The sequence below is a fragment of the Lutjanus erythropterus genome, chromosome 9 (genome assembly GCF_056507025.1).
Source record: "Lutjanus erythropterus isolate fLutEry1 chromosome 9, fLutEry1.hap2, whole genome shotgun sequence".
In the NCBI taxonomy this organism is placed as follows: Eukaryota; Metazoa; Chordata; class Actinopteri; order Lutjaniformes; family Lutjanidae; genus Lutjanus; species Lutjanus erythropterus.
Window position 1 is genome coordinate 35416348 of NC_139325.1, and position 18653 is coordinate 35435000.

General features: G+C 39.7%; 1 protein-coding gene across 1 annotated transcript in view; it reads right to left on the reverse strand.

Moving 5' to 3' along the window:
* Positions 1-853: 853 nt before the first annotated feature.
* nek11 (NIMA-related kinase 11) overlaps positions 854-18653 on the reverse strand; it is a 57748-nt gene continuing 39948 nt past the window's right edge. The window contains exons 14-16 of the mRNA XM_084725764.1: positions 15337-15397; positions 10030-10123; positions 854-1957 (exon numbers count right to left, since the gene is read on the reverse strand). Coding sequence (XP_084581890.1) covers positions 1729-1957; positions 10030-10123; positions 15337-15397 — 384 coding nt within the window. The 3' untranslated portion in view covers positions 854-1728. The remainder of the gene's footprint in view (positions 1958-10029; positions 10124-15336; positions 15398-18653) is intronic.

Consider the following 18653-nt stretch of genomic DNA (forward strand, 5'->3'; position numbering starts at 1 on the left):
TAGAGTTTTCAGGTATCTGTACTTTACTTGTTTTAATGTATTCGAGGGGAATTATTGATTATTTTCATTTTGCATCACTGTGCCGGTCTTGTAAACTGTGATATAAACAGAGGAAAGAGTAATTAAATATTTCTGCTCAAAGAATCAGAATCAGAATCAGATCTCCATACTGGAGACTAAAGCATGATATTAAGTAGGGCTGGTGCATCAAAAATAAAGAGATTTATTTCTTATTTCCAGTTTTGTCCCTGTTTATACTGTAAATTCTTCTACAAACCAAACCCCCACCCTCCTGCTGCAGTTTCCTGTCGTGACTCGTGGTGGTCAGCTGACTCTCACTATCTCGTAGTGAATCTAAAGCCCTTCGAGGAACACTGAACTGAGCTTTCAGCTCGTTGTTGGCTGACCTACTTCCACTTGGTTCAGTCTCTCCCTGCATGAAGCCACGGAGCTACTGTAACACTCACTAACCAGCTGTCAGTCTGCAGACGTCAGACTGATGCCAACAAACAGCAACACAGCAGAAGAACCAGCGAAATACTTTAAGTTACTGATCTGAGAGTGAAACTGACAGTGGTGGAAGAAATATTTAGACATTTTACTTCTAACTTTTTACAGTGCAGTGTGCCACCTTAAATTCCTATATGGGCCTACATGAGTATGTTTTACCAGTTAGACTGAAAACATCAGATTTTCTCTCAGTCAGAGAAATTCAAAGTGTGTCTCCTCCTATAGTTCAGTTATAAAATCAGCACACAGCAGAGTGTCCACCAGAGTTGGTGATTGTTGGACAGTGGAAAGACAAACCGAGATGTTTTTTTTTGTTTGTTTGTTTTATTTAGTTTCTGTAAAGTCTGAATGAAGCTGACGATGATGCAAAAGGATTCTGGTGAGTTTGTTGAGATCAATAAATCAGCTGTTTCTGGTTAAACCAAACATCTCTTCCTCTTTAAAAAAAAAAACTCTCTGACTGTAGTGATCCTTTCCATAATGTTGTCAGACACTAACAAGAACAATCTGAGCCTGTCAGAGACAGAAACAGTCGTCAGCTGTCCTGCACTCCACAGTGCGCTCTGGTGAAGTGTCTGACAGTGCATCAGCTGATCTGTGCGCTCCACGGTGCGCTCTGGTGCGCTACAATGATGCAGATAAAAAACAAGAACTGAAACTTGTTTACCAACCACTCGTTCATCTTCTCTCATCAGTCAACAGACACAACATGTTGGTCACCAGGAGATTTTTTAATTAATGCACCGGCTAATATAAAAATATATTCATGATTCCCTTTAATTTCTCGTGTAAATGTTCTCGCTGTGTGTTTTTGTAGCTTCTATCTGATTTATCCTCTGACTGTGATGCAAACTGACTGATGGAGAAAAAAAACAGCTGCTCGATTGAGATTTTATGCAGAATGTCATATTTCAGAATAATAAGTCTTATACAGTATTATTGGATTATAATTATTGATGCATTCATGTGTTCATTACTTTAACGTTGCAGCTGGTAAAGGTGGAGCTGATGTATTTGCAGGGTAATGTTAAAAATAATATCTCTATTTTTTGGCCATATTGTCCAGAACACCACTGACTGATCAGTGTCGTACATGAGTGCATAGATATTCAAACACTAAAAAGCCTTCAAGCATCACAGTGAAAAAGGACCAAGCTGACCGAGCTCCTGTGTTTGACGTTTTAAAAGTGAGAGGGTTTTGTTTTCAGAGACAGACAGTCAGACAGGTGGTGTGTCTTCCTGCAGCTGTCTCACTCTCTGCAGCTCTTCTTCATAGAACAGCAGCTGGTCCACCTGGACACAATCATCGGGTTTGTCCCCCAGGTGTCTCTGAGCCTCTGTGACAGCATCATCACCATCCACCTGCTGCTGCCGCTGCTGCCTGGCCTCCTTCAGGTCCTCATAAAGCTTCTGGAAGACGTCTGAACCCAGACGGCTGCAGAGAGACCTGCAGGGAGGACAGGACGCACTCCGCTTTTAATCAACATAACAAAAGTGTGAAAACAGGTCGTCTGTCACGCCGACCTCATTTTACATGACTCTGTTCCTGTTCTGGAACAAAATACAAATATTCTGAGGATCTTTAGACAGAGTCTGAAACAAAAACTGAAGCTGGAAAGGACACTTTGTTTAAACAATGTTCAACATCAGTGGCAGAATGTAACTTTTCTAAAACTTTTTTCCTAAATACATGAACTCACTTTCCAAAAACTGTCCACAATTTCCAAAAAAATTACATAACTTCCCCAAAACGTTCTCACTTTATTAAAATGTCCTCATTCTCTAAAAAAAAGTCCTCACTTTCCAAAACCATATCCTAATTTTCCAAAACATGTCTTATAACTTTCCAGAAATGTCCTCACTTTTGAAAAAATGTCCTAATTTTCCAAAAACAGGTCCTCACTTTCCAAAAAGACCCCACTTTCCAGAAATGTCCCCATTTCCAAAAGCATGTCCACAATTTCCAAAGCATGTCCTCACTTTATAAAAACTTCCTCAATTTCTGGAAAAAAAAAGACCTCCCTTTCAAAGAACGTCCTCATCTTTGGAAAAATACTTACTTACCCAAAATATATAACTTTCCCAAAAGATCCAAGTGTCCTCACTTAACAAAAAATGTCCTCTGTTCTCAATAATGTCCTCACTTTCCAACATGTCTGTCCTCACCTCTAAGATTGTCTCTGTTTTCTAAAACCACACCCACACTTTAAACTTTACAAAATCATATCTTCACTTTAAAATAATAAATCAAAAAGCACAACAGAACTTTATTAATCCTGATGGAAATTCTTAAATGTCCTCACTTTCCAAAAACGTCCTCATAATTAAGGTCCTAATGAAGGACCTCACATTGATAGAGGTACATGACAGTGTGTGTGAGAAATAGTTTCCAAAAAATCTGCAGTTTTAACCCTCGGTCTTCTCATATCTGAGGATTTTTGGACTGTTTGACTCGACACCTCCTCCTCCTCCTCCTCTTCCTCCTCCTCCTCCTCCTCCTCCTGGTGGGGGGGGGGCAGTGGTGTGACTGACAGGGTGGAGCTCAGGACGGCTGACTTCTTTCCTATTTATCTCAGTCCGTCACAGGTGTTTGACTCTGTGTTTCAGCTCCTGTCAGCAGGTAAACAGGGGTTTTTCCCTCGTCTCGGTGTGACAGACAGCAGCTGTGAGGTCAGCTGACTTTTCCGGAGAGTGAAGCCTGATCGCAGATGCAGGAGACGCGTCCAGACCAGGAGACATAATGCTGGTGTTCTCTCTGTTTGAAACTCTGAATCTGTCTTCATGGTCCAGGTTGATTTATGAGCCAAAGTGAAAACTCTCATCAACATCTCTGTTTTTTTAAACCCAATAATAATTTCACCATGACGGAGGACTTGAGTTTGTAGATTAAATGTGTTATATTCCACATCAGATTTGTTGTAATCCTTAAAACTGCAGTTCAGTGAGACAGAAAAAAGTAAATATGTTATTTGATTTCATACACCGTTGAGTTAATCCATTAATCTGAATCCACAGAGCTTTCTGGAGAGAAACTGCACGTCACACGTGATCATGGAGCATAAATCAAACTTTTTTTTATTCACAGCATCAGAACAAAAAACTGATGATTTATTGATTTCCTCCAAATTGCTCATTTTATCTCACAAATCTTCCTGCTGCGATCGAACAAACGGCAGCAGCAGGAGGATTAAAGTCGGGGAATAAACTGCCACCAAACATCCAAACATCACACCTGGACCAGGTTACCTGAATCAGACCTGACAGGTGTGTAATACACTCGACAAAAACACATATTTAATGTATATACTCCCCTACACTCTTTTCTCTTCTCTTTTCCTGTGTCTCACACACAACACAGTCAAATTCTGAACTGATTTTGTCACTCACAAGATTTATTTTATTCATTTATTTATTTCTTATTTGCTCCACTTCCTGTTTTGTCTTTTAACGTCTGGCTGTTGTCACTGTCACAAGCTTCTGTCTGCAGACATTTCTTAGAGCTCGCCACACACATCCATACAGAGGAGATCATGTGACCTGATGCAACATGATGATTTGACATTTATGAAATTTCATTGATGATAATAGTTTTTATTTTAGAAACAAAAGCTAATATTATTGGCTGCTGTTGGAAGATTTGGTACATTTCACTTGTTTTGGATCTCTTTTTTTTTCAAACACATTTATTCACATTTATTTCACAACATAATCAATATACAGTAATAATGTACAGTGAGCAGGTCATTATTGTGAAATAAACCCTGTTGGGATTTATTTACTTTATTTTAGTTACTTACCAAAATAAATCAATAAATTGACACAATACTGATTTTTAAAAGGTTTTTGTTGAATTAAAAATGATGTTACTGCTCCTCCAGAGTCTATGATCGGAACTGTGTCCATAGCAACAGTCTGTTCCCCATAGCAACAGTGAGAATACTGCAACTGACCAATCAGAATTGAGTATTTAGGAAAGCCATGTAATAAAAGTAAGTAATTTTATAATACATGCAAAAAGAAACGGTGTAACTGACCAGATGTAAACAGGACTGTTTATGTTCTCACTTCCTGTGTAGACAGGAAGTTAAATGACTAAATGTCTTCCTTGTTGCTGAAACATGATGCTCATACAATTTGTAGTCCATTTTAATATTTTAATAAACATTAGCTTTGCTGCATCTTAGTTTGGTAATTAGATCATTTGTTTTGTTTTAAATTTCTTTGTATGCATGTTGTCTTTCTTAAATTCAAAGATATCATAACCAACCAACAACTTTGCATTTGTTTTCTACGGCATCCGAAAGTTGTTTAAAAATCTAACAAAACAAGTTTGCATTATCTGTAAAAACAGCTTAAACAGTTTGAATATTGGATATTTAAAATCAATCATGCAAGGAGCTGTATGGTTCAAACACACTGTTAATGTCTGAGATTCCTGCGCTGCCTTTAAATTGTTTGTCAGTTTTGTTTATTGCCATGGCAACCTGTGTAAAGAGGATTTACAGTCCAAAAAATCAGTCTGCCTCATTTCAGAGTAGCATTTGGACTCAAGTAAAGGTTGAAATACTGCTGATGTTTTGCTGTTTTTCAAAGTTTTCTGTAACTCTGGATGTTTTGCACAGAACATCACGTCCATACCTACACATACATAAAGAATATTAAATCACATTTCTTGTCATTTGAACCAGTCGTGGCAGGTGAACCATGTGCTCACCAAAACAAGACCAATTTTTCACTCAGTGCACCTCAGAGGATACGCACCATTCTGTTTATAATATGAAGTAATATGAAGATGTAAATTAGAGCTTAATTTTTATAATCAGACCAAAAAATCTAATTACACACTGGTGCACAGCTCCTGTTTCTAATAATTCTAATAATTCAGTTTTCACTTGTGTTTTTTTTAATTAAAGTTTATTACTTCTCAGTTAATAAGAGAGATGAGAGCAGCAAACATTTTCACTGTAATCATAACCCACAATAAAGACGTTCAGCCTCTCAAACCCTCATGAGATGAACTTCCTCATCACGTCGACGCTCAGATTCATCTTCTTCAGAAAAAGTTGAGGATTATTGTTAATTTCACACCAACAAGATAATAACAAGATTTTAAATAATATTATCATCTTTCTTTGTGAGAACGGCTGAGACTTTAATGATAACTTTAATGATCTGCGACCAGAACTTTTCAAACTTTTTCAGAGTGAAGGTGGAAGAAAAAAAAGCATCAATCAATCAGGGCCTTTGATGTGTCAAACTAATTAATTCCCAACAGGGATGTTAATGATTTAGAAATTGATTAATCACCATCAAAAATATAACTGATTATAAATGCATTGACCGATAATATATGTTCTGTGTAGAATTTCCCTGAAGCTCAAAGATTTTCTCGTGGTTTGGTTTGGTCGGTCTTGTTAATCTAAAAATGGCAGTAACTGACCCATCCTAAGTCCCGCCCCTTTCTGCCTCTCCAGTAATACCTGAGTAAACTTGGTACCTCGGTCAACTTTCTCTTTTTCCTGTAAAAGTGACAAGTTAGTAAAACACAAGCTAACTAAACTTATAATTGATGTAGATTTGTTAGCTTGGTAGCCAGCTAGCATTTTGTGTATATTAGCTCTTTTACAGGTCCTTCAGCAAGATCTTTTAACCAGCTTCAAACTTTGGTTTTCTTTTCAGCATATTTTTTTAAAAAAATCTAATGCCTCCTATTCACTCCATGGATTGCCTCTTGTTTGCTCGTGTTGTCTCTCAGATGTTTGTCACTTTGAATAAAAGCGTCTGCTAACTGAAATTGTAAATGTTTAAATTGTTTGTGCTTCAAAAATTTATGTTTCACAGAATTGATGCGCCGTTAGAACTGCTTAAATAAAACTTAAACAGAGAAAAGGATGAGCATTTTATACCTTCTCAATTATTAATTGTTTAATCTCTAGTGAACATGCTCAAGTATTGGTAAAGGAAAAATGCACAAAATCTGCAGCCCTAATTCTGAACATTCAGCATCAGTGCAAACGGCTAAAACTTGCTTTGGCCAGAGGTTTTTAAAGGAAAGTTTTAGGGTGCAGAATTTGTGGGACTGATTATTTTTGCATCACAATTTCATTTTTACTGGAAAAAACTATTAATATCATGATGATGTGACATTTGTTGGGGTCTGAACCAAAAAAACATGTTTTCTTTCATCTGAACAAGAACATTTATCTCTGCAGTACTACCGTATACCATTATAATGTTGTTTTATCACATTTTTCCTTTTTCAGAACATTGCAGTTTGGTTCTGGTTCTGCGATTTGGATTCTGCACTTGCCCATATTGCATTTAATAGCACTGCTCTGGTTCCTAAACGGGGCGACACAGTATTCTGTGACAGCCATTCATCACACCATACTAAAGTGTTAGACCACCATCACTGACCACAGAGAACATGTAGGAACCACAAAACACACAGAACATCAGCTGAAACCAAACAACTGAACTGTCTGACTCTTTTCTTCCTCAGACCTCCTCCTCTTCCTCTGTTGTTTTATGAGCAGCTCTGTGAGAGCTGACAGCCTTTAATTCCCACACAGAGCAGCTGTGTGTGTGTGTGTGTGTGTGTGTGTGTGTGTGTGTGTGTGTGTGTGTGTGTGCGTGTGTGTGTGCGTGTGCCTGGTGTTGTTGCCATGGTAACAAACTGACCCTAATCGAAGTGGGGAGCACCAGGTTCTCAGATTCATCAACTCCTGCAGCCTGACCAATGGGATGACCCCCCACCTTCCTCAGCCAGCCAATCAGATGAGAGCAGGCGGTTTAAATTTTCCCCCAGCACCGATCAGCTGCTAAATCCAAAGAGCTGAACAGAAATAGAGGCTCAACAACCCACAAGGGGCTGTGAAACTGCTCCTGTGCTTCAGTCTGCTCAAGATCACTAAAATACAGCATCTCTCTGGTGTTATTCTGTACTTTTCTTTTTGTAAAAAGCCAAATTTCCATAAAATCGTGCTTGTTTGTTCTTAATATGAGTTGGTGATAAACAGCAGGTGAAGCTGATTCTTTACATCTGGTCAGGAGACGACAGATGAAAACGAACCTTTGGCTAATTCTGTTCTATTTACAGTAATGTTTATTAATACGCACTGTCTCTGATATATAAACAAGCAAACAAACAAATAAAATGAACAAAGTAAAAAACTGATCCTACTGACAGAATTCTGAATTGGGTTTTTTCCACATTAGCTGCTAACATGTTTTAGTGGGCAGTTTAACGGTCTTTTGCTGGAGAGTTTTAATAGTTTTTGGACAACAGCTGAGCTTTAATACACACACACACACACACACACACACACACACACACACACACACACACACACAGTGAAGTGTGAACATGAGATTTGCAGCAGGATGACGTATGGATCCATCTGCTGGTTTTTATTTTGAAGAATGATCTCTCTCTGTGGTCAAACTGTGTGAACCTTCATTCATGAGATAAATCTTCTATCACCTGTTCCAGCAGGTGAGACTGAACTGAGAGGAAGAAGAAGAAGAAACTGCTCACACCAACTCTGTGTCTGTGTGTTTCACTTGATTCCACTTTGCCTGAATGTTTGTTGTCATATTAACTTTTCTCTGGTGTTTTCTGGAGTGAAGACGTTATTAAAAGATCTTTGTTTTGTTATTACAGTTTCTGCTCGGCTCCACACACTTGTTGTCTCTGTTTTGTTTGTTTTTTTTCATTTTAATCTGCACAAACAAACTGAATCTGGTTCATGTCACACTCTGATCCACGCGGCAACACGCTGCAGCTTCAGGCAAGATGTTTGTCTGGAATAATTGGATTATTTTTAAATTAAACTCTCACAGATGCTCACAGAGACAGACAGAGCTGATACCTCACAGCAAAAGGAAAAAACAAAGAAGAGCAAACACAAAGTTTGGATCAGCCTTATCGTCATTTACAGTGGAAGACTGTGCAAAGAAATGCAGCTACAACCATCTGCATCTACAGTTCACTCTCATTACTGATTATTGTGCAATTTTGTCCATAAAAAAGGAAAAGATCCTCATCACAATTTCCCTGAACCCAAAGCGACGTTTTCAAGTTGTTTCTTTTGTCCAACCAATAGTCAAAAACTCAAAGACTCTTCATTTACTGTCAGAAGTGACGAAGAAAAGCAGCAAATCTTCACATTTAATCAGCTGCAACCAGATGAGGTTTGACATTTCAGCTGAAGCTCTACTTCAGTTTATAACTATATTATCCAAAAATAAAAACATAGTCAAATCTCAAAACTGTATAAGGTCTTACAAGAATCAAATGGGAAACGGAAATAATTTTCAGAAGAAGATTGGGAGGAAGCATGTAAAGGAATTTCTCAAGACAACACAATCAAAATATTGGAGGGATTTTGCCTGAAAAATAAACATGAAATGTTAAAAAAAAAATCAGATTGAAATACAGTTTATCAGGAAGTACAGAACGCTGGAGGGAACGTGGAGAACAGGAGGGTGACTGTGCAGGTATTTTTGACACTTGTCTTGTGTTGAAAAAGTTTTCAGGAGCAGTTCAGGAGAAATTCACAAGTATTTTTCATTTAAAGAAACTCCCACAGCCACCTGATAATATATTAGGTGTCATCGCACCAGAAACAGAGAGGAAGAAGATAAACAATATTAAAACAAATGACACAGAACTGGATGTACGTCTGTTAATGCAGTGTTCCCCTGCTCCAACACACCTGAATCAAATGATCATCAGTGACGAGCTGATCATTTGAATCAGGTGTGTTGGAGCAGGGAAACATCTAACACATGCAGGACAGTGGGCCCTGAGGACCAGGGTTGAGAAACACTGTGCTAATGCATGGAAACAAACAGTTGAAGAGATTAAAGAAATGGAAATAACCACTTATAGGTTGAGAAACAAAAGAAAAAATCTCAAGAAACTGGAGTAAATGGGTCAAGGAATCAGATGGAGTGGAATAATAAAATTTGAATTAATTCATTCAAATTAAGAGATCACATAAGTTCCTCCCTTTTCTCTACACAAAAGTCACACAATAAGACAAAGTCACTAAGAGATCGAGGCAGCTGTAGACCAGCGACTCCTGTGATCTGTGAGGTTAAATTACTGTTTTTCTCAGTGGAGTCTGGTGGGTTTGGAGAATGTGACTGAAAGGAAAAGCTGTGACGGATTTTACGGTTATGGATTTTGTCTGTGGAGTTAAGTTGGTTTGGAGAGCGTGATATTGAAGATGCCACACTGGGGAAATTCACATGCTACAGCAGCTCAAATAGTACAGAATACTTATAGAATAAAGATGAAATAGAATGAAAATATATATATCAAAGAATTTAAAAAATTAAAGTATAAAGTAATACATTTGACAAAACTATACACTCAAGGCTGTATTTGTCTTTCATAACGCTGTTTCCTGTAAAAAAAAAAAAAAAAAAAAAAAAAAAAAAAAAAGTCCCTTTCAACTCTGTAGAGAACTAGATCTTCAAACTCAACAAAATAAAAGCCTGTCTCAGACTCACTCTCTCAGGTGTTGGATTCTGGTCTCCAGCAGGCTGCTGTTGATCATGGGGGCCCCATGAAGGCTCTGAGGGGCCTCAGGCTCTGCTGGGTCTCCTGTTTAACAGACAGAAGTGACAGAACAAAGACAGGTAAGAAACACCCACAGACTGACAGACACAGAATGTCACATTTTATTAAAATTCTGTATTTTTTTTAGTCATTCTGTCCCTCATTCTCGCCGCAGGAGCGTCTCTGACTCCACTAATAAAAGCACAGTCGGGTTTGTGGAGGTGATCTGATGGGATTATAATGGCAGGAAATCTGCTGCTGCTGCCAGAATCTACACACACACGCTGCTTCACACACACAAAGACATTAGATGAGTTAAATTACAAAAAATATATGTAAAAATTATAGAAACTTTGGAGTAAAAACTACTGATTTGAAACCTAATATGAGACATTTCGAGTCTTAACAATCTTTGAATCTTAATGAGGCTCTTGATTATGAGAACTTCTGATGTGTAACGAGCTCTGACTGTTAACGAGCTGATGACCTCACAGAGATCACAGATCTTTAGGGGTCATTAAACTCTTCATGCTGGGTAAATTCTGGTGTACACTCACACTTTCACTGACATTTCAGCCATTTCATCACCTGACAGTTTTTTTCATGGATTTAATGCCTTAATCTGTTATGTTTTCATCTTTGTTGCTGAAACATGTATCAAATCTGACAGAAATATTCTTTGTTGGAGAAGAAAATGTGCAGTATTGATTAAAGAGCAGCAGACACTGTTGATCAACACTGTGTACCACATTTTTCAATGGCCTGATCAGCTGGACGCACCGCCGCAGACCTCCCCAGGACGAGTGGGGGAGAGCGGGGACAGGAGACATGCTAATCCAGTTCGGACTTCAAGGAGAAATCTGTAATATATTTGATGTGATAAATCTTAAAATTAATGGGTTTTCTCAGGAGTGTGGCTGGTGTCTCCCTTCACATGGTAAGAAATTAGTCAGCAGCAAAAGAGAAAACTTAAAATTACTGGAACCTTGAGTACAGCGGTCAGCGGCAGATCCAAGAGGCGCGCCACGCTGAGGGTAGCAGCGCTTCTTAGTTGGGCGCCATCGCTCTCTCCATAGAGAAACAATGGGACAGCCAGTGCAAAGCCTTTAGGGATAAAGGAGATGCCAGCCATCCATGACAGGACTCAGATTAGAGCCCCGTAGAAAGGACTCAGTTCAGGTGGTCTGGGCACCTTGTAAGGATCACCTCCTGGTCGTGTTCCAGGCACATCCAGCTGGGAGGAGGCCGTGGGCCAGACCGAGGACTAGGTGGAGCGATTTTATCTCCAGCCTGGCCTGGGAACCCGTCGGGATCCCCAAGTCAGAGCTGGTTAATGTGGCCGGAGGAAAGAGAGGTCTGGGGTCCCCTGCTGGAACTTCTTCCTCCACGACCTGACTTCAAAGAAGCGGTTAAAGATGGATGGATGGGCGGGACATGAACTCCGGTCTCCAGGGTGAAAGTCCTTGTTCTTACACAACCATGGATGAGTTTACATTGAAGTCACTTAAAAATCCCTAAAAGTGCATCAGTTTCAGACACAGACAGGCACCGACGGCCGGTGACGTTTCATCAGTATCTGACCATTTGGAAGTGAGACCGGCTCAGCTCAGCTGTTCTGTCACTTCCTTTTCCTTCAGACTGAATCTGATCAGCTCAATAAAAACAAACCTGCTTGTTGTGTCAGGTTTAGGAGGAAGAACACTGACACAGCAGGCAGAGACACTGAGCTGCTGTTTAACAGTTAATCACTGGACAGTAAATCAGGATAACGACCTCTGAGCTGCTTCAGCTCTTCTGCTAAATATCCAAAGATTTAATGGCTGCGTGCAGCTGCTGAGGCTGTGGTCTGTTACTTTGGTTCCTCGAGGGAACAATAAGTTCATCATTACTCAACACAAACAGTGAGCTGACCATCAGGACAACAACATGCTGAAGAGGCCATTTCTATGATTTACCCTCAAATAATAACAATTATGTGCATAAATCATCTCCAACCATCCATTTTTCAACGCTTATCCAGGCCTGTGCTGCAGTGGCAGGGGGGCCACTGTGGCCCTGATGTCCTCCAGCTCTGCCTGAAGGATCAAGAAGTCCTTGCGAAGCGGCTGGATTTATGAAATCATATCTCGCCAGGCTTCAAGTTATCTGTCTGTGTCTGCACCAAAACTGCTGCAGCCAGTCAGCGTCCTCAGGGGGAGTACTTGCAGGTGTGGTTTTAGGTGTCCATGGAAGTGTGGATCTGATTAGTTGAAGTGCTCCTGTCAAGTCTTTTTTTGAAAGTGCCTGCCCTGTTCCAAACAGTTTCTAAAGACAACTTCCCAGACAGATGAGTTCAGTGACCCCGCCCAGAAAAAAGGGGGCGTGGCTACAATGCAGGGACCTAATGAAAAAGGGAACTCTACAAGAAACGGTTCATTAGTTTTGTCATGTTCAGTGAATCGATTCAATAAGTTTTTGTTATAGGCCACTCCCACTGACACGCCCCCTTTTGGCCAATGGTCATGAACAGTTCAACAGCTGTTCAACTCAGTCTGACTCATGGGATGCACACAGCTGCGATAAGTCCTGCCGCTGTGTGAACCATGACAGACTGACGTCCTACAGCTGAAGCTTCCCCATTAAATTTTGTAGTTACCATGACAACCGGCAGCATGTGTGAACACTATAACTGCAGATTCATGTAGAAATATGTACATACATATAAGAGCGTTCATGAATAAATACAAGTAAACATGTTTTCAGTCATTTTTCAGTCATACTGAAGAATCCACAGTGGCTTTGTGTGTGTGTGTGTGTGTGTGTGTGTGTGTGTGTATCTACATTTTCAATCTCACATCTAATTTTTAAATATATAAAACTGACACGGAGCAAATTAAATGAATTTAAATGTCAGAAGTTTTTTTTTATTTTCCGCATTTCAAATGTGTTGCTTTGATTTGCATCTAAATGACAAGTTTCCATTAAAGTAGAACAAAACAGCAGCATGTTTCTGCTCAGAGAGCAACAACAAGTCGAGCAGAATAATTAGTTTCTCCTGCAGACAGACTCAGGTCTTTATTCATAATTTATTGTTTTATTGAATCATATCTTGGTAAGAAGTCTCCCTGTTCCTCAAATACTTCATAAATTCAGTGTCAGGTCCACGACACAAACAACAGTCCTGTCACAGAGAGGTGAAGTGCCTCCAGAAAAAATATGAACTGTACTCAACGTGAGAGACACGTTTTTAGATCCTGGTTGGTCTCAGTTTGTTCTAAAAGTATCAGACTGTGAAGATACGCAATTAAAAAACACAACACACCCAGAAATCATCTATATGATGTCATGACTTTCTCTATCTAAAAGCTAACATTAGCCACTAGCAGAAAACATGTAGCAGCCACAATAACAGCAGGCTAACCAGAGCTAGCAGCTACATTATATTTGTACTACTTGTTGTTAATACAGGCAAAAAAAAAACAACTAGGCTCTATTAATCATATATATTAGCCTGGTTTTGTTGGACGTTGACTTCTTGTTTTAGTTTTATTATTCATTTATTTATCTATAAATCATTTCTGTTATTGTGCGGCTGCAACAACCAAATTTTCCCACTGGGAATCAACAGTCTTAAAATATCAAAAAACATTTAAAATGTCTTTAAATGTCTTGTTTTGTCTGAACAACAGTCCAAAACCCAATTTATCACCTGACTATTTCACGCCACACACGTCCACATGTGTTTTAAAGTACTTTGACACTGTCATCGACTCAAACATAAAAGAGAAAAAAGATGAAATATGTCAAACTGTTCCTGATAATTTCATATTTTTGTCATGATTTCTGCTGTGTGAGTGTAAAGAAGCAGCAGGAGTGTCTGCGCTGTCACAGTGTCTCCTCTGACAGGAGGAGAGAACGAACAAAGTTTCATCTTCAGCTGAGCCGCTCAGGTTTTTTTTTTTTTTTCTGTCTGAGGTCAGTGGAGCGAGACGAACAGGTTTCAGAGCCGAGGACAGATTGTGACTGAACCAAGCCAACAGGAACTGAAGGCTGAGGAGGAGGAGGAGGAGGAGGAGGAGGAGGAGGAGGAGGAGGAGGAGGAGGAGGAATTCGCTCAGTCAGTGGAAGCAGAAACAGTAAAGGGCAGAGGGAGAGGGACAGAGAGGACTGCAGGGATAAACATTCAGTCATTAACATTTGTCTGCACTGGAAGGACACACTTATTAAAACTACACCGTACTGCCAGAGGACAGAGTCGTCTGATGTAGTTTAACTCTGACCCTCTTCAGTCTGACTTTAGACTTTAAACAAAAAGAGTTGAACCTGACCTCCCTGGTAGAGGACTGTGCAGCATGAACGCTGTGTTTCAGCACCACAACACATAATCCTCTAATGGAGGATTATCAAACGGGACGTCCTCCTGTAGTTATAAAATATAAAATCAGTGGACCTGCAGAGTTTCTCTCCTGAGGCTGCAGCTGCTGTCCAGCATCACCTGCGCTGCACGTTCTGCGCTCCTTTACTCCCTGAATTAAGGATTTATTTCAACCAAACCAGAGTTGCTGATTGTTGGACAGTGGAAAGACGAACCAAGATGTTTTTGTTGAGTTTTATGTAGTTCCTGTAAAGTTTGAATGAAGCCGATGATGATGATGATGAAGGATTCTGGTGAGTTTGCTGAGATCAATAAATCAGCTGTTTCTGGTTCAACCAAACGTCTCTTCCTGTTTAATAAAATCTCTCTGACTGTAGTGATCCTTTCCATAATGTTGTCAGACACTAACAAGAACAATCTGAGTCTGTCAGAGACAAAAACAGTCGTCAGTTGTCCCACGCTCGGCGGTGCGCTCTGGTGAAGTGTCTGACGGCGCGTCAGCTGCGCTCCGTTTCTATCACTCTTCTCTGCTTCCATTACTGTTAGTTTTGTGGTTTGTGGTGATTTAGAGACTCGGTTTGTAAAGTTTACAGCCTGTCATGCTGTTGCATTGATCTGTGTACAATGATGCAGATAAAAAATATGAAAGTTGTTTACCAACCACTCGTTTATCTTCTCTCATCAGTCAACAGACACAACATGGTGGTCACCAGTGGTCCAGCTAACATAAAAATATATTTATAATTCACTTTAATTCTTCATGTAAATGTTCTCCCTGTGTGTTTTTGTAGCTTCTGTCTGTGTTATCCTGTAACTGTGATGCTCACTGACTGACAGAGGAAAAAACAAAAACATAGATTGTGTATATTCCCTGTGATTGTGTACTTTATGTCCTCAGACTCACCGCTCAGATCCTCTTCCAGAACTTTCTGCATGTGCTTCATCATGGCCTCCAGCTCACTGACCTGAGGACAGAAATCACATAAAAACATCACATCCTGAGAAAAACAAGAACCAACTTGTGATGTTATTCTATAATAAAAAAAAAAAGAATGCAGTCATTTGTTTTATCTCTCAGTTTGTTGTTTCTGCTCTGCTGTGACTCTGGGAGTGCAGAGTACAATCACTGCAAATGGACATTTGTACCAACTTTGAACGGACACAGACATGGAGGCAAAGATATGTTCCTTATATCAGAATAAAAGGACAGATCGATCATCGTGCATGCATCCTTTATTCACTCCTCATTCCACCTTCAAACAATGTGCATCAGTTTCTCACTGAGCCCACTGTTTCTTTACAGGAGACAAATGTCACATTCATCACAGTTCACACTCACCAGATATAAAGACATGAGTGTACATGAGTCTCTAACAAAGTAATAATCACCTGTGAGTTATTGTGTTGTCACACAGCTGATGCATCATGTAAATGTGACACTTTTATTTCACTCATTACTTCTACAAAACAAACAGAGTGAAGAAGAAGCAGAGGGTTTGTAGGAGGTTAATCCACTTTCAATTGATTCACAGTCCAATTAAAGTCAATTTAAACATTCAAACTGCAGTCAAACACTCGTTAAAGCTGCTGCTTCACAGTCCATCATGTAGAGGACAGTCTTTACATCATGTGTGGGACGTTTGATGATGAGACACAAACAGAGCAGTTCAGTAAACGGCGGCTCTGTTTCATCTCCGGCAGGATTTCCTCACATGCAGCTTCACACAGAAATGATTTCCTGACTGTCACCAACTGACCGACACTCAAACAGACTCAGTCCAACTGCGTCCAACTGGTCCTCCTAGTAAAAATACTTTGTTACTGTACTTAAGTAGAGTTTTCTGATATCTGTACTTTACTCGAGTATTTCTTTTTTTCTTTTTCTTTCTTTTTCTATTTTCAAAACAGGCTTGTTACTTTAGTTTTAATCCATTTGAGGTGAATTATTGATCATTTTTATTTTTATCATTGTGCACCGCCTTCCAACATCAAGACTGATTTCACCCTAAATGGAAGAATAACACAGAAAAGATGATTCACTGGTGGATCCATCAGAGTATGTCACACAGGATGTAAAAGGACAAAAAAGACATAACAAGACAAAGAGGACGTAACAAGGCGAAAAAATGTGACAAGATGCAACAAGACAAAAACAGACAGTAAAACCAAGAATAACTGTAAAATCCTGTTTATCCATCTGAATCTAAACTAATGATGGATCATTACAAATACTTTATGTTTTAATATTAGGAAACAGTCATTCACACACTGAGAAAAAATAAATCACGTCTACTGTAGATATTTTTGATACATCAGGATCGACAGTTGTTTTTCAATCACATCGAAACCCTCTGAATCAGAATCAGATTGTGAGGTTTTGGGATTTGTGTATCTTCAGAGTGTGAACGTCTCCCTGCACACTGTGTGATGAAACACACTCAGAGTGCACAGCAGCAGAGTGTCAGCTGACCTGCTGGAGTCTTCAGGGAGGGGAGTGAGGAGGAGAGGAGGGACTGCTGCTCTCACCTCACCTGATTACACAGAGAGACACCGAGCTACTCCCTCTGAGACTCACCCAACTCTCTGCATCACTCTCTATCACTCTGTATCACTCTCTATCACTCTGCATCAGTGTGTATCACTGTATCACTCTGCATCACTCTCTATCACTCTGCATCACTGTGTATCACTCTGCATCACTCTGCATCACTGTGTATCACTGTATCACTCTGCATCACTCTACATCACTCGCTATCACTCTACATTACTCTGTATTACTCTGTATCACTCTACATTACTCTGTATTACTCTGTATCACTCTACATCACTCTGTATTACTCTGTATCACTCTACATCACTCTACATCACTCTACATCACTCTGTATTACTCTGTATCACTCTACATCACTCTGTATTACTCTGTATCACTCTACATCACTCTACATCACTCTGTATTACTCTGTATCACTCTACATCACTCTGTATTACTCTGTATCACTCTACATCACTCTACATCACTCTGTATTACTCTGTATCACTCTACATCACTCTGTATTACTCTGTATCACTCTGTATCACTCTACATCACTCTGTATTACTCTGTATCACTCTACATCACTCTACATTACTCTGTATTACTCTGTATCACTCTACATCACTCTACATCACTCTGTATTACTCTGTATCACTCTACATCACTCTGTATTACTCTGTATCACTCTACATCACTCTACATCACTCTGTATTACTCTGTATCACTCTACATCACTCTACATCACTCTGTATCACTCTACATCACTCTACATCACTCTACATCACTCTACATCACTCTGTATCACTCTACATCACTCTACATCACTCTGTATTACTCTGTATCACTCTACATCACTCTACATCACTCTGTATCACTCTACATCACTCTACATCACTCTACATCACTCTGTATCACTCTACATCACTCTACATCACTCTGTATTACTCTGTATCACTCTACATCACTCTGCATCACTCTGCTGCTGCTGCTCAACTCGACACACAGCTGCTGAACCAACTATAAATACAATTTTTCATTATCAATGACAATAAACTCTCCTGCTCTTCTTCACTGTTGCCATCAGCTCTCCTGAGGGGAAGTCAAAGTGTTTCTGTTCATCTTTCAGGAACATTTATGACTTTCATTTCTGTTGATATGAAATACAGAGTGACTTTTAACTTAAGACTGTCTGTCACTCTACAGATACTGTGGGCCACCGCTACAAACAAACAGATTTTTCACGAAAGGGTTTGTTTTCATGTCTCTCCTAAGCCATCGAAGACAGCAGTGCTGTCAGCGCTCCTGTGCTTCAAACTACAACACTGTAGCATCATTTCTGAAGGCGTCACCCCAACGTTATGTTTTGATGTGCTGTTGAAGTCAAGTGACGTGGAATAAAGAGCGAGGAGGTCTGTGTAAGGAGGAGGTGGGTGGATGGTAGGGGTGGGAATCTCTTGGTACCTCACGATTTGATTTGATTTGATTTAGAGGGCAACGATTTGATGATAAAAGGATTTCAAGCTTTAAAGTCAGGGGATGTCGGTCAGATTGTATCCATCTGCAGCTGCTTACGTTCAGCCATTCTCCCTAAAACTCAAGAATTATGATGCACATGTTACATTTAGAGGTATGAGCGCCGACTTGACCTTCACCCAGATGTGTTTTGGATAAACTATAAATCCAGTGTT